General features: G+C 44.7%; 1 protein-coding gene across 1 annotated transcript in view; it reads left to right on the plus strand.

The window, feature by feature from the left end:
- sp3 (phosphatidylinositide phosphatase spermathreecae) overlaps window positions 1-17,479 on the plus strand; it is a 117,975-nt gene that overhangs the window by 68,802 nt on the left and 31,694 nt on the right. The window contains exons 14-16 of the mRNA XM_077642989.1: window positions 2,828-2,899; window positions 7,233-7,306; window positions 7,435-7,590. Of these exons, the coding sequence (XP_077499115.1) occupies window positions 2,828-2,899; window positions 7,233-7,306; window positions 7,435-7,590 (302 nt within the window). The remainder of the gene's footprint in view (window positions 1-2,827; window positions 2,900-7,232; window positions 7,307-7,434; window positions 7,591-17,479) is intronic.

Genomic DNA, 17,479 nt, shown 5'->3' on the forward strand with positions numbered 1-17,479 from the left:
CTTCACCAGCTAAAGCACGAGACACCAGGAGAAGAAGAACACAGGACAACGCTGGACACATGGAAATCTGGCACCCGGAAGACCCAGCATATAGAAAGTTGCCCACCAAAGAAGAAATAAACTGTAACAAGGTAACCATGTGGCCTAGTTGGTGTATTTCAGACTAGCCCACATGGTTACCTTGTTACAGTTTATTTCTTCTACGGTGGGCAACTTTCTATATGCTGGGTCTTCCGGGTGCCAGATTTCCATGTGTCCAGCGTTGTCCTGTGTTCTTCTTCTCCTGGTGTCTCGTGCTTTCTCTGGTGAAGATATGTCTGAAATACACCAACTAGCCCACATGGTTACCTTGTTTCTGGTAATCAATTTCTAGTTTAGGTAACGAGAGAACTTTTAACTACGGTTGACCTTTTTGTCGTGGAAGAATTCTGTGCGGTGGTCCTGAATGTGGGCAAAGCTTCACTGCAGACTTAATACCCCTGTCACACGGGCACTTTCGATCCTCATTGAGCTCGATTTGCATCGAGATTTTCGAGCACGCTCGAAACATCCGTTGCTACACGGGCATTTTCAATGCTCATTGAGCAGTTTCCCTCATGTGTGTTAGGTGGCGCCAAATGTTCCGCCGACAGCAATAACATGGCGATGTCCGGCAACACTGTGCAGTCGGGGGCAGCGGCAGCCAAATCCGTAGCCAAATCTGTACATTGCGTATCTGCGCCAGGTTTTTGTGGCGCACCTCTGCTGCTGTGCGATGCAACCCAAGGGCCCGCAACGCCTCCGCGATTTCTGCATAGACTGCGGCGTTTCTCTTCTGGCGCCGCAAATCATTTAGGCGGTACTGTCAGCAGTCGATGAGAGCGGCTGTCTCGCGCTCGCTCCACAGTTTCCGCTCCGACGAGCAGGAGGACGCCATCTTTGTTTACACTGACGGCGAAGCTTGGAGCGTGGTGTCGAGATTACTTTCAAATGTTTGCATATAAGCAGGCGTAGTACCTGAAAAATGTTCTGTATTACATTTTAATCAATTACAACGACAACAATTGTGGTTTGGTTTTGTTAACTTGTGTTTATTTTTATAGCTTCATGAGAGCGAGAGTTCTCGATTGTGCTTGGAACCTCAAGCACTCTTGAGGAATCGGCATCGAGTCAAGCAGGATCGAGCTCGATTGCGCTTGAAAGTGGCCGTGTGACAACCGTCGATCTGCATTGAGTTCGATGAGCATTGACTCAATGAGGATCGAAAGTGCCCGTGTGACAGGGGTATAAGTTGTATCCGACTATAGAAGAAAAATTGTTGCATATTTGAAATCGGCTGAAAAAACAGCAATTTTGTGAATTTTCATAAAGTTTGATCAGTAAATAACAAAAAAAATAGTTTTAAGACCTAGAGGTTATGAAGCTTTAAAATAGACTACAGTGTGGCTTCGCTGCTTGGTGACAACATTAGCTGAAAAATTTAATATATGTCAATTTTTTAGTGGCTTTACGGGACCAGGACATAGGCCAAGATGAGGGCATCTTGAACAGTATATCTTGGAGAAACTCGGACAACATGGAAAGAGACTATCTTTTGAGGGTGACGTGGCTTTCGGGGTGAATTTTAAAATTTTTAACGTAATGAAATTAGGCATGCTTAATGGAATGTCCACTGAATGCTTAAATACAAAATTTCACTGAAATATCTTGAGTAGTTTTGGCATTATACATTTTTATATATGCTTCATAGTTATACCAAACTTGCAGAAATCCTGGCGTAACAACAATACATGGTAGGATTCTGCAGTCACTTCTAAGCTTTACCCAAAGGAATGGTTGATGCTTTGGCATTCTCTAAATATTTTTAGCAGCCTGATATTTTTCTACACAGAATGTTATATCCATGCTTGCTTGATGCTCTCATCATCGTCACGAAAATTACGGGCGGAATAAAAAAAATTATAAAGAAATTAAAAAATACAGGAATGTCACATGGTATTTACCAAATGCCACAAACTGTATAAAAATCCGTGGACCCATCGTCGTGCTACACTTTCTACAACCAGGGCAGTCGGGTCAAAAAGCATGTTTGAGAAAACTGGCATTTTCACAGAGATTTCAGCCAATTTTTTGCTACTTAAGGTCACAAGAACATTTTTTGAAGTCACTTTTGGGCTGTTTTCGGAGAAAATTTTTTGCGGGATATGATTAAAACGATTTTATAGATGCGAAATCTGGTGTTTTCTGAAATTGATTTTTTTTTTCCTTGGTTTAAGAGGGGAAAGAGAGAGAGAACAACTTTATTGTCCGCCGATATAGGAGGCACCCCTGCCTTCCCAACTCAGGTACGCAGACCCGGGAGGGAGGTGGTGGGGGGGCTTTCAAATGGGCTTCTAAAAATGGTCTTTTCCATGATTTTGTGCTATCTCAATGCCTTAGGTTGAGGCTTCCTGGCCATTACCACCTACAGTTTTTAAGGCTCATTACCAAGATGATGCTTGCTGGTACTGTGTTCTTAGATCAAAGAGAGAAATTTTACCTACCTTTTGATAGTCTAAAACATCTTGTCCTGATACAGTGAAGGTGAGCTTTCTTTTCAGCCACTAGTTTTGCAGAAGAAGGCCCCGTGATTATATTGCTGAGAGACTGAGGCAGGCTTACTCTCAGAGTGTGAATGCACCATTTTTCTGCAGTCTGTTGGTGGTGCATGGGTCACAAAGCAGGTGTGTGAAAGTGCCAGCAAGCAAAAAGCTGTTGCAGCAACTGATCTTGCAGTGGTGCTAAGCTCAGGCTTTTTTGGTGCTTTATTTTTATGGCTGCTTTGATGATGTTGAGTATGCACATGCAGCACTGGCGATCCTGGACAGGCTGACATGGACTCCATACTGGTGCTGACCAAAGATTCATACTACGTGGCTGAGTGCGTATCAGTTTTCGATTACTCTTTCTGGCTAACGTTTTTGGTGTTTAATTTTTTCCAATCTATTTTGAAACAAAGAAAGGTGCTTACGAAGTTTAGTCTAAGCTCTTTCTTTGTAGCTGGGTTACCTGCCAGATGGACGTCAGCTGCAAGAAATGTGATGATCCACCTTGGTGTGACACAAGGCTCTTAAAGATCGAGAACTGACATCTTTTGGTTAATTTGAATAAGGCACAACATAGATGACACTGAGGCGATGAATACAAGCATCTTGTTCTTTGTGTCCTCAATGTTGTATCTTATTCTAATTAGTGCTTAGGTGGAAGATATAGACGACAGAAGGAATGAGACACTTGTGCGTGTTGTCTCATTCTTTGTGTCGTCTACGTTCACTTTATTGTAATTAAGTATGCAGCATAGGTGACAAACACATGTGTTTTGTTCTTTGTGTCGTTATTGTTGTGCCTTATCCTATTTAAGCGTACAACATAGACGGCATAAAGAACGAGACGACAGACGTCTTGTTCTTTGCATCTGTGTTGGGCTTTATCCTGATGAATAGGTGCTTTTCTGAAGACAGCGCTAATCATGGGAAAATTGTTGAAAAATTATCTGCTAGGTACTTCTGGCTGCAATTTTCTTGCACTGCTTGTCTGTTACATTGGTGATGCAACTGTAGAAAGCAACAGTCATTCATTATGTATTCATTTTTTTGACGAACCCCAATGTGTTTTGGGTTTTTTGCAAACAAGCCATACATGCCACAGTGCACACCGTGCCTCATCCCATAGAAAGCGCCACTCCCCACTGCACGAGGACAAAGCTCTGTCTCCTTCCCTGTCCTGCTGCAGAGCCACAGAAAGCTGGGCATGGCTGCGTTTGACCCCTCTAGCATGAAGTCCTCAGCGCTGCACCTAATTTCCAAAACGCACTCCGGCAGCCATGGTTAAGGAGTTCTCTAGTGCAGGGCTTCCAGATTTCTGCGACTCACCTGTAGGCGATATTGTCACGTAGGCTATTTACGTAGGTAAACAGCCTTGCGGGTGAGTCAAGGACGAAGCCCTAAGAATTAGGCAGCACAGCGGTCAGCAAGAACGGCCGAGGAGAAAACATGAGCCGCGCACTTCTTCCTCGGAAATCTTCATTGCCCTCTTTAAGCGCTGCCGGCATTAGCCCCTCTGTTTGGTAAGCATCGACCAGATGCTAAAGACGACTTTCCATGGCACAACGTCAGTGCACCCTAGCTGGTAAGGTTTGAGGTGGACCATGTGGACCACCTTGGAGCGCTTGCGTCATTGGGGTTTGGCCGTCTCGTGAGGGACAACCTTATAGTTGAGCTCGCCGACACGATGAAAGACTCTATAGGGACCGAAATAATGGTGCTGGAGTTTTCCGCTTAGTCCGCGGCATCGGATCAGGTACCAAGCCCAGACATGGTTGCCCGCCAGAAATTCGGCATCTCGTCGGCGCAGGTTGTAGCGGTGTACATACCAGTCTTGTTGATTTCGGATACGCACCCTGGCGAACTTACGAGCATCTTCGGCATATTGAAGAAAAGCGGCAGCGTCGCCACTTATGTAGCCATCTAAATGGGGAAGCATGGTGTCAAGCGTTGTGTTACCATGCGTCCGTAAACTAGAGAGAATGGTGTCATGCTCGTGGTTTCCTGGATGGCGGTATTTTAAAAGTCTGGAGACCACATGTTCCTCAAACGAAGCCAATAGCTCTGTTATTAACCGGCGGCTGGAGACCACATTTGTGGAGGTGAATGTCGAAATTTTGTTCTTTCATCTCCACAAGTGCGGTCTCCAGCCGCTGGCTAATAATAGAACTATCGGCTTCGTTTCAGGAACACGTGGTCTCCAGACTTTTGTCCCCGACTGTACATCGACAGCATGTCAGCAATTGTCTTGTTGAGACGTTCCGTTAGTGCGTTTGTCTGGGTGCGGTAGGCGGTCGTCCTGCGATTTTGTGTGCGACTCAGAACAAGAGTGTGCTGCATTAGCTCAGTGGAGAAGGGAGGCCCTTGGTCTGTAAACAGAACCTCTGGTGTGCCGTGCTGCAAGACAATTTGATGAACGAAGAATTTGGCGATCTCGGTGGCAGTGCCACTGGGGGGAGCTGCTTTTTCTGTGTAGCGTGTCAGGTAGTCAGTAGCTACTATGATTACCCTGTTTCTAGTGCTTGATGTAGGGAGTGGTCCAAGCAAGTCTGTACCAATTTGTTGGAATGAACTGGATGGGGGTGGAATGGTCTTTAGAATACCAACAGGCTTGAGAGGCGGAAACCTGCATCGCTGGCAGTCCGACAAGTTCGTACATAATTCGTCACGGCAGCGGATTGACCAGGCCAGCAGTACCTTTCCTGAATTCTGGTGAGGGTTTGAGCAACTCCGAGGTGGCCAGAAGAGGGTTCGTCGTGACAGGCTTGCAAAATTTCATCACGTAGGCTTGCTTGCTCGACAAGTAAGTACTGGCGACTGTTCTGGGCAAAATTTTTCTTGACTGTGGTGAGGTGGGTCCGGATTCACATTGTAGTTCAGGTCAGTTGGTTCAGGTAAGGTCAGGTCAGCGCTGGTGGCAATATCAACTCAGTGACTCCAACAAAGCAAGCGAAAGGGGGAGAAAGTTGAAACCGGAACTAGCGATAACAGACAATTTCCCATGATCCTTTGCATTGACGTCAGAAACGTACTTCACCCATTAAGCAAACAACATGGATAGGTGCAACACAGACTCGTAACTAGCCGCCGCGGTGGCTGAGTGGTTATGGCGCTCGGCTGCTGGCCCGAAAGACGCGGGTTTGATTGCGGCCGCGGCGGTCGAATTTCGATGGAGGCGAAATTCTAGAGGTCCGTGTGCTGTGCGATGTCAGTGCACGTTAAAGAACCCCAGGTGGTCGAAATTTCCGGAGCCCTTCACTACGGCGTCTCTCATAGCCTGAGTCGCTTTGAGACGTTAAACCCCCATAAACCAAACCAAACTAAACCAAACAGACTCGTAGCTCATCTATCAGAATGGAGCCAGGACAACTTTTTAAGAGTTAACATTGCGCCATAATAGTACATCTGCTCTCGAAAAGCTTGCAGGCAAAGCAACCCCTTCAGTGCACATAGGTAACTCATCAGAATAGCCAAAATCTGTTGGGCCACAGCGCTGGAGGCAACTGCATTTTTTTAATTCTAAAAGCTGATATGAATATTACTTATATAGGCTACACACCTCTCAATAAATAAGGGGACTAATGGTAATAGTTAAAAGTTAACTAAAGTCACTATTACTAAATCAACCTACTAGGTAGCATGTCTTAGCTGCATTGTGATGCGCTACAACACTGACAGTGCTTTGCCAAAAATAGCGCTCTTCTAACTCAAAACGGCTACTTTTAAAAATTGCAGATCAGCTTGGGTGCAGAGATTGGTTAGTCGTGGCAAATCAACAACCAAAAATTTTCTTGCAACTAGTATACATTCTCTTTTCTGTATTTCCAGACCATTTGATAGTTTTACATAAGATCACGATGCTTCTTTTTTACTCTCCCAATAGGAATTAGAATTCTGCTAGTAGGGTCACATTAAGGAATAAAAAGTGCAAAAAAACTCCAACATCTTTTTCAGCTACATGCTAAGGCAACTTGTGAAGCTTATTCCTTTCTGAAAGTTCGAACAACACTCGACAGATGCTCTTTAAATATTATTTTTAACTTTTGGCAGCTCAGGTTATTTACTTGTAATCAGGTGTGTTTGTCAGTATGAGAACACTTGCTTGGTAAACGAAAATTGGCACAAGCATTGTGAGTGCTAAGGCTGTAGATGATTTCAGCCTGCAGGTATTTTGGGTGCTGAGAAATAAGGCTCACAATTTCCATGTCAAACGTGATACAGCCGCCCATTATATCTCCGCCTTGTATACGCAATGCTGCACATGCGACCTGCGGTCCGGGTGATAGAGCGGCATGCAGTGAGGCGGCGACGAAGCGCACGGCACACCTGTGGAGTCTCTCTGGTTACCATGGTATCGGGGCATGCACATAACTACTCATCCACATGACGTCACATCGGCTGTGATGGTGGAGCGGGCGCACGGTCGTGGCGACGGCGAAGCGTACGCCGCACCTGCTGCTCCCCTCTGGTTGCCATGGTAACGGTGCATGCGCACAGCTAGCCTCTCCCGGCCTCCGCAAAATGATCAACTGGTAGCCCAGTGTAGCTGTCGCTACAAAAATGGAGTGTCCTGCTGAGTGTGTCAACTTGTCTTTACTCGTGTGCATACGCTCATATGAAGTATGGACGTTAATGCCACTTATAATTGTAGGTTTGCTTTAATTTTCACAGGTATGATGACCAGACAGATCGTATTACCAAATACCAAAGAGTATTTCTAGAAGATCTTGAGAAAATGGAACTAGGTAAGTAACTTTAAGGCTTGGCATGTCACCTGTGGGCAGATGTTGCCAGGTTGTGCTGCCTATCTGGCTTCTGAGTTTGTTTTTTGCCGTTGCGGTGTAAAAAATACATACAGTTTTTGATTTTGCAGGTCCTGAGCCATCTCTTTTCAAGTCGAGGCACTACTGCATCCGCTTTCATTACCTGGTCAATGGACAGAGTGGCTACTTCCACATGTTTAGGTCAACAGGCACACGTTTCTTCAATAATGTAGCAGTGCCAATCAGTGGTGAAGAGGAAACCATCGGTACGATATGGACACACTTTCTTGCCGTCCCATATCATTTTTGCTCAGTTGTACTCAACTTGGTGAGAGAATTAAGGGGGAAATAATGTATTTTGGTGCAAAATTGGACCTGAGCTCACCTTACGTCAGACGGCAGAGGGAACATGTCTGTGGCGTGTTTTCCTTTGAAGGCCATTGACGTGTTCTCCTGTTTATTGGAGCGGAAGCATACAAGCAGGGTAGACAGTTACGTGAGAAAGAGGAGAGGGAATTCAGTGTCCTCATGTAGCTGCGTGCACGCTGAGACCGGGGAGCCCAGAGCCACGGGAATGCACGGGGATGGGGTGTTGAATTAAATACGGTGCTTGGGCCAGACCGAAGGCGCCGTGTGTGAAAGCGGCGCTCGGAGCGGCAGTAGAGTGGTATGCAGTGCGGAGTGGCACTACCACAATACACAACTGCCATACATTCTCCAGACTGACTAGGGTGATGTGATGCAGACTGAAACAAAAGTTGAGTCCTGCTGCACCTTCAAAACCCTGGATTTTAACTTTTGAGTGTGAACTGTGTCCACACTGCCAGGAGCTTTCTCAGTGGCTGCTGCATCGGCACTTGGGCCCTCTCCTGTTGCTTGATGTAGTTTGCATACCTTGGAGCTCTAACTGTGCTCGTTAGCAAACTTGTGTACAGTTTGTTTTAAGTACCAAGAAAGCTGCTGGGCAGAAATATTCTGCGACAGCAGTAACAAGTAATAATGCTAAAAACCTCTATTTTGATCACATGCTTCAAGTAACACTGTTTCAGGTGACATATTCAAACATTTAATTTCTTTGAGTTCGCTTTCCTGGAGGCAAAGTGATGCAGTGAATGCTTTCTTACTGCTTTGTGGACAAAATGTGCTGCTTTCACATGCTGTTGTGCCCATCAAACCGAGCAGACCTGGATGCAGCGCTGCAGCGACAGTGGCCACTCGTCGTTGTGAGCGATAACTTGCATCCCAGCATCTAGAGTCTGTAGTCACCACTATATTGATAGTGACTTCCGACAGAACCCTTGCTCAAAAATAGGTGCTGCCGCTATTTTAGGCTGTCGGTGCTGATCAGGCAAGCACAGTGGTTGGCCATGTATCAGATGCCTGCTGCTTGGGGTATTGGCTCGGTTGGCAGGGTTATTGGTGCTGTTTGAGAAAAAATGGCAAGCATCCTCGTTGGAACAGAAAAAAAGGCATAATAAGCAGCATGCCGTCACGAAAAAAACACTTCAAAATGACATACCACACAAAAGTCGCATACTCCTAAATAAATGTGTGATGATGTAAATTTCTGTCACTGTTTTCTATTAGTAAGATTAGTAAAACACTCCACAGCATAGCATACTTGTTTGTTTAAATGGCATTTGTTTTGTTTTGCTAGTTTGTACATTTTCTTTTAGGACCTAAGTTGAAATATAGGGGACACATTAAAACTACTTGTGAACCCAACTATGCTACTGAGGTGCATGTGTGACAAGCGCAGACAATGCTCCCTAGTGGAGAACAGGCAATTGGAGCGTTTTGGGTATGAGGCTCTGAAAGAACGCAAGATGCTGCCATTCCATTACCCAGTGTCTTTTGAGCTTGATGAGTGGTCCACCGTACCGCTTTGAGGGGACTAGACTCCAATCCCATGCTGTATTGCCAAGTTTACAGTTCTCTGTTTTACCTGCTATTCCATTGCCACGAATCGCTGTTATTTGAGGTGTTTCGTGTTAGGAAGTTCAGCTACTAACCTTGTATCTGCTTTGGTTGTGTTCAAAATGTTGATTAAACAAACAGTGCACACACTCAGCGTTAGAAGGTTTGTGGGTCATTCCATGCCAAATGTCCCAGATATTGCGCTCGCCATCTCCGATACGTTCAGAAAAATTCATGGAAACTTATTGCAACATGTAATCTAAGCCTAAAATATTTTTGCCCAGAAAATTTATTCATGAGGTGAGCTCAGTTTTAACATTTTGAAAAGGTGTGAAACCGGGCACTGCTTAATAATCGATAAAAAGATAGGAATTTTTAGATAACACTCCAGAAATTTTTATAGACTTGCACAAATTCTGGTTTTCGATATGAGTCAGGCCAAATAGTTTTGGACGGTTTAAATATTTTTTAGAATTTAAATAAAATGTAAAACTTATACTATTTTGAGAGTTAGAAAACTATCAACTTCCTCTTGGAAATTAAGAAATGGCCATCTTGCTTCCCTAGATGTCTGTTACCTATAAAAAATGTTGCAGCTGATGAAACTGAATACGTCGAAGTGAAATAAAATACTGAAGTTGCAGAAAAATGCATTTTGAACCATAAACATCCATTTATTTCACCCTGAGATGGTCAAAATAAAAATACAAAAGATTGCGGGTTTAGTAGAGCAGTTTATTGCCTTTCATTTCTGAATTTTAACCAAGGTGATTTTTGTTTGAAGCAACAAAAAAATTTTGAAGTTGTCTCACACCGCAAGTTGTGTAATCTCTTAAAGGGGCTGCGAAGCACCACTTGAACGGATGCCTGTTGTGCTTCAGGTGGATTCTTTATGTCACACAGAAGCTGACTTATAAAAGTATTACAGGAATCAATGCATAGAAACGAGAGTTAAATGAAGGAATTTCAAAATACAAGCAAACAAAATGCTGCACTCAGGTCGATTTTCGAGGGGCTTCCCGCTCCCATTTCACTCTCCCAATGACGACACTGGGCGGAATCAATCAAAACAGCCTATCTGAACAAGTCGCGGAAGTTTGCGCACCATGGTTGCCTAATTGCTGTAACTCATTCTTGCCAAGGCTGGTAGCATCGTTTTCATGGTTATAACAACCACGTGAACGCCCAGCTGACACAGTGGTGCTTCATCATCACGTCGGCGGCGCAGATGGAAACACTGATCAATGATGGTCCTTGACTTAGGGAACTCAACTCGAGCGCGAGGTACTGCAATGGAGTGACAGCTGCGCAAGACACTACATACTCTTAGCATAGCACGCACTGCTACTGCTTACCGCATACCATGGCCCACCACTAGGAGCCCACTGATTGGTCACGGCGAGCAAGGAGCACGCGCGCTGTTGACGGGAACGTGGAGTCATCTGGCGCTGCCGTCCGGTGATCCTCCACAAGCTGACGATGTGCACTGCTAAATGTGAAACGAATGGCTTTTTTCTTTGCATCCTTCCTTGGGACCAAAACGAACGTTTGTAGAGTGCAGTGGCTCGGTCGGATCGATTCCACAAAGCCGTTCTCAGATACATAGAGAGTAGCCAGCCATAAGTGCTGTGTGCTAGGTCACAGGTTGTGTACAGAGAGACGCGAAGTCCTTCAATGTAAAAAAATAGCCAGAATCTCTGGTGGTGCATTTTTGTTTTACTTGCTTTACAGCACTTCTTTCTAAGGCAAACGAGTTGGTTTTGTTGATGTAATATAAAATGCAAAAACTTGACAAAACGTATCTCAATTTATTAACACAATTTGCAGTACATTTACTGTTTGTCCAATCATCAAACTCCCGCCAAGTGATGTCATATCCACCGCTAAAAACCACCACTGTATGATGACACCGTCAACGCCATGAGCTTGTTTTTGCGAGCTAATTAATATATTAAAAATCGGAGTATATCTGGTATGACCGATGCTAATAGCATCGCTATAACTCGTTCCATGCAACCAACGGGCAAAACAATGCACTGATTATGTGCTTTTGGGCCTTCACCACAGAGCGTGGCACCTGGCATGACACATTTATGGCCAGATAATCACTATAGTTTGCCCTCACTTGCAGTCGTGCATTTTTAGAGCTGGAGCTAAGACAGATATCGCATGATATTCAGCGGGTGGTATGCGATAAGAGAGATCGTTTTTGCTTTCGAAGTGCAAATGGACCTGCTATGGTGCCAGACAGCCAAGAGCAGAGAAACAAGGTTATTCAATGTGCTGTCTCGCGTGAACCACAAAGAAGGAACGACCAGTCAGCACGGCAACCATAACACCAGTCCTTTATTTATGTCCGAATAATACCCTTGTTACACGGGCGTTTTCAACGGCAGTTCAGTTTACTTTCAGTTGAACTGAACAGCAGTTAGCGGTGTTACACGGCAGTGCTAACTGCCGTTGAAATCTCAACGGCAGTTGAGTTCGACTGAGATCGGGGATCCCAGTTGAACGGCCAACTGACAAGATGGCGACCTATGGACCGAAATACTTGCCCTCTTACTGGATTGTCTTGGCTCAGTGTGCTTCGCACCCGCAAATTTCTACCGAAAAGCAAAAAATACACAAAAAGAATTGTCACTATAGTAAAGAATATATACATTACGATCATTTACAACAAGAAAAAAATGCACAGACTGCTTTTTTCTTATTTACAATTCCGCTCTAGACATGAGGTCATGAAGTTAGAGTGCTAACTGAACTGAAAGGGAAGTGCTCGTGTAACAGCTGGCGATTCCAGTTGAGTTCAACGGCAGTTGAAATCCTCAACTGGCGGTTAACTGAACTGTCATTGAAAACGCCCGTGTAACACAGGTATAAGATCACGAAGAGCATGTGCCTCAGAACACGTGTGAAAGAACAAAGTCCTCACCATGGCTTCTGGTAACGCGAGACAAGCTGGCAGTGAGCGCAGTCCTATCATGCGGAGGTGCCTCGCTCTCGAGTGACCGAACATACCGTGACGGTGGCACCGGCGCGCAGCGTTGCCTCCTCCTCGCGTCCTTTACACATCTGTCATGGCTCTGACAACAGTGACTGTATGCAGCATGAACACACTGAATAACAGTCTCACTGGTGCAAATACCTCCCTGCCAGCACTAAAAAAAGGATTGTTCTGATGCCTGCCTGCAGTGGAAACTTCACTTAGGAATGAGAACTGTACATTTCGCCTGTATGCTGTGCTTTGTGAAGAGGTGCAAAGAGACAACACAACTTAAGGCACAAGAGCTCAACTTTAAAAATTTTTTGCTCGCTTTAAACAAAAATCACCTCGGTTAAAACTTCCGAAATGGAAGGTAATAAACTGTTCTACTAAAACCCACCATCGTTCGTATTTTTACTTGGACCACCTCAGGGTGAAATAAACAGGTGTTTATGGTTCAAAATGCATTTTTCTGCTGCTTCAGTATTTTATTTCAATTTGACATATTCAGTTTCATCAGCTGTAACATTATATATAGGTAATAGACAACTAGCGAATCAAGATGGTCATTTCTTAATTTCCAAAAGGATGTCAATATTTTTTTAAATGTCAAATAATTATAATTCTTACATTTTATTTCAATTCTAAAAATATTCATACTGTCTAAAAAGACATTACCTGAATCATATCAAAAGCCAGAATCTGTGCAAATATCATTAAAAAATTTTTGGAGTGTTATCTAAAAGTTTGAAATTTTTATCAATTATTGAGCAGTGCCTAGTTTCATGCCTTTTCGATATGTTCAAACTAAGATCACCTCATGAATGAATTTTTTTCGGCAATTATAATTTAAGCTTAAATTACGTATGTTGCCTGATATCACTTGCTTGAACAAACATGGCATGATGATCGAGGTCACAAACACCTAGCACTTCGTATGCTTCTGTTAGGTTTCCGATATCAATTCTCTTCTGGGAACTTGTCTCTCTAGCGCTGGAAACGCTAAGCAGGCACCTTGGCACGTTCACTACATTGTGGGTCACCAGTGGGTCACGGCATGTATTCCTGCTGTGCGGCACAAATACTAAGTTGCGCTGTTAAGCCGTGGGACAGCTCAGGTCGGTCAAACAGGCAGCGAAAAAAACACAATACGGGTCACTACTGCCAATGCTTGGCGGTTCCAATGAGGTTACTTCGCCGGAGGATCATTGATAGATCACGTCGCACCCAAGAAATTCTAAAGCGGCGGGCCACGACGCACAGGGATTACGGCCAAGAAAATTGTTGCTGCAGTGAACGTGTTAAGAGTCCCGAAGAGACAGTGTCTTGGGATGGCGATCTTGCCAGGTTTTGGAAGCTTAGTATGTCCACAGATATCAAAAATTGGCTGGCATTCGGGTGACCGTCACAACCAGACATTTGTCGGATGATGCCAAAAAGTCTTTCGATGGGGTCTTGGCACAAACGGCTTGTCATCAAATAACGAAACCCCAGCTCGGCCGTCAAATACTCTAGAAGATGTAATGTGCTTGTAAGAGCCGCAAGAAGACCTTCAGCTGTGCTATTGCTGAAGAAGCCTTTCGATTGAGCTGTTTCTTCCCAGGTGTCCAAGTAGGACAAGAAGCTTTGGATGACTTTTTTATAGTGCCCTCCAGGTCTCAGGGCATCTGAGATGCACCGCAATGTCATGGCTTTGATCAAGCTTCTCATCCTTTCTGCAAAACTGTCACCGCTATGCTTCCCAGCTGTCTCTCGATTTTATCTCGGTAGAGAAAAAGACCTCTAAGCGTTGTGTCGCTGAGCAGCCTAAACGCATTGTTGACTCCGTTTTTTGAAGCCAGAAGGACGAACAACTGGCCTGTTTACGTGGGTCATCACCTTGAGAGTGGTATCATGCATTTCATCACACTTGAGCAATGCCTATGTGATTGATAATAGTATGCCCCTCTGGGATTTTCACTAAGCCTGTCTGAACAAACATGTTTCCCACACATTTTACCAGATGTGGGAAACTGGATATATAGTAGAGAAAACGGCCTGTCTCAGTGGGGCTTTCTGCAGGCAACTTTTTCTTTCCTTCCATAGATGCCAAATAAGCGCCACATGCTTCTGTTCCGTGTAGCTCCATCGCACATTATGAAGTCTACATGCAGCCCTGCACTCTCGCATATTATCACAGCTTCAATGACAATCTTGGCTAGCATATCCACCTTTACATTGCTGTGCAAGGCAAATACACCAATGATCTGGTGCCACTTCCCTGTGAATGGCTAGAACACGAGAACGAGGCCATGATCACACTTTTGTGAGCGTTGGCTTTCTGTAGTAAATTTGCCCAGATCAGCATACCCTTCAGTTGAAAGGTGAAGATTTTTGGAAAGTTTTCATCTCGTCAGTCGGGAGTCCTTCGTGGCACTGGAAGCAATCCATTGAATTAGTCTTCTCTGCCACAGCAGCAAGAACTTGGTCCCTCAGGCCGAATCCACTCCTCGACGGAGAGATGTATGCAATGGCAATATCATGATTTTGTTTTTCCCGATATGCTGATAAAGCCGAGGACTTTTCATGCACATGATCAAGCATTTCATAGCCCATTCGCTTTTTTACTTCATTTCTTGTGTGCTCTCCTGTCTTGAAACAGCAAAAAATGCCCTCACCTGCTGTTGCTGCTTCAACGGTATGACCCTGATTGTGTCCTCAAGCACTACCGATTCAATTTTTGAATTTTTCTCACAAACTTTCGAACTTAGGCTTCACCTGAAGCATGGCTAGCCTGCTTCACTTCAGTTGTGCTGTCCATAATTTGAGCTTGTAGAAAAGTATTCCAGCTTGGGTTTTTGCAGCTGTTCTTTTGTATGGCGCCTGATTAATAAGAAGCTTCCTGAAGCACCTACACTGAGGGCACACTGCTCGGGGTGACTGGGCTATTCCAGGACAGGACGCACTGAAACCTTTCATGCCACAGGTCTTCTCTCGACGCTTTGAATTAGTTTTGAACTCTCCTTTTTTTTTCCAACGCCTTTGCACGGGATAAGAGAGTCTACCTCTCGAAGATCTTTAGTCATTATTGCACAAAAACCGCCGCTTCAGTCGCGTGGCTGCTCGAATTCATGATAACTACCTTTTCAAAGTAGAGATTCTGGTCCTCTAACGCACACAGAGTGAAGGCTGTGACGTTATCAGATGCAGTGATGCGGTGTCTGGACCAATACTCGCTTGGCAGTTCGCATCTTTGCACATCAGGTACCATGGAAATTTCAGACTCAAGAGCCTGGTGGTCTCATACATTCCCTTCATCATGTATGGTCTCTAAAACGTCTTGGGATGAGGCACTCGCTTCACAGCGTTGGAGCTTCGGGGGGCGGCCGCATGTCGATGTTCTCGACTGCCTCTTCTGAGGGATTTTCTTGGACAGGTACGATGGAGCATTTGGGTAATATTTGGGACCGTGTCATTTGTAAGCATAGGTCGATCATGGGGAATCTTGACTGTTGCTCCGTTGATCGCGTGCGTGAAGTGCCGGACAGTATACTATTCATCAAAGTGAAGCTCGCAGAGGGCTGATTTCTCGTCGAGAAGTTTGTCAGGCCTGGGTATGGGTTGCCGCCACATTTCAAAACATTCGGGGCCCTTTGGCACAGAAAACAAAGTAATTCGCTAACCCGGCTTCCTTGACGATACGTAGCCAGATGTACAGTTAAGCGCAAAGCAGTGTGTTTGCTTCGCTTTCTTTACCTGATGATCCATTTTCTAATACAGGGCACGAAACTGAAGTGTGCATATTAACAAGCACCCCATCACCACAAAAGAAACACCACAAAAAGCACGTGGGCACAATATCGAGACAAGCAGACAACAATCATATGTGCGCACGCACGAAGAGCGCGAGGAGCACCGAGAAGCATCGAAGTGCTTGCCAGAGCGCCACAGCAGACACTGCGGTAGCGGCATGAATTGACGGCATGCGTTTTCGCTGCAAATATGCGGGCGTTGGCTCCACCTCTCCTTATAGGCACCATACCATGTGCATGACTTGGGCCATGTAACTCTGTGAAGGCTGTTAAATGTTAGTTATGGAAATTATCAGCTTTCATTTATTTCACTTACAGTGGTTATGTTTGCCTATTTTTCTGGTTGCCTACTACCCATGGCTATATTTTAAGATTCCAAATGTGAATTGGCGGCATTGTACTTTGCATGATCTCATTTACATGTCCTTTGAATTGATGGCACAGTTCTCTCGTAGATGGATTCTTTGCAGTTTGGTCCATTTGCATGACTTCACTTTTTCATTTACTTCCTGCCTGTGCTTATAACGGCTTGCTCAGCTGTATGGGTGATATGCATTAGTTTTTCTCTGAGGGAACAGGTGGCTGCTTAAATGTTAGGCTTTCTTTATGCAGCAGGAGATTTTCTATTCTAATGCTGTAGAATCTTGATGATACAAACACGGTTGATATGAGTTCTTAAAATTCCCTGGCTGAAATGTATTGTTAAAATGTGCAGAATTTCGGATGTTCCAAACACACTCTAGCACCATTACTAATGAAATGAGCACGTGAGCAGTCGCTGCACCCTGAGACATTAAGTGCTGCCTGTACATTGTCGGTGCTGCAATTGCAAGTCGTGCGCTACACATCGCAAGCAGTGAGCATGGGTGCATGGCCCATACACAGCTGGCATTGCAGTCACCAGTTGTGCTGGGATTAACACCATGAGAGGGTTCCTGCTGCGTATGCCAGTCTCGGAGTAAGAGCCGAAGCACCAATCAGGTGGTCTGAAAACTTCGTCTTTTAGTATTTTTTCGTGACCCCGTTAGATTCGTATCATCAAGATTCTACTGTGGTGGCTATCTTTGAACAGCGAAGCATGGGTGGAGCCTCTATTACATATGAATGCAGTCTGGTATGGTCTTTCCTCCAGTACAAGAGGGCTTCACATTAGGCTGGAAAGGGCTGCAATTTATTGAGCCTGCACTCTAAAATAAATCCTGGCATGATCTGCTTGGCTTCTCATTGTTGTTCCTTTTAGCTGCCTTTTGTCACTTAACATGTACTGCTGTGGTAACTAGACGTGCACTCTTTGTTCAGTATTTTTTTATGAAAGGATGCACCATAACTGAGCTTTCTTTATTGTATGGTGTGCATTCCTGTGGTCGGTTCTTTGGCCATCACTCTGTCACCATAGTCTAAAACAAATCTCGGATTGCTGTCACTTAGCCATCACTGTTGGGTGTGAGTTGAGTAATTTTTTTA

The sequence above is a fragment of the Amblyomma americanum genome, chromosome 1 (genome assembly GCF_052857255.1).
Source record: "Amblyomma americanum isolate KBUSLIRL-KWMA chromosome 1, ASM5285725v1, whole genome shotgun sequence".
NCBI lineage: Eukaryota > Metazoa > Arthropoda > Arachnida > Ixodida > Ixodidae > Amblyomma > Amblyomma americanum.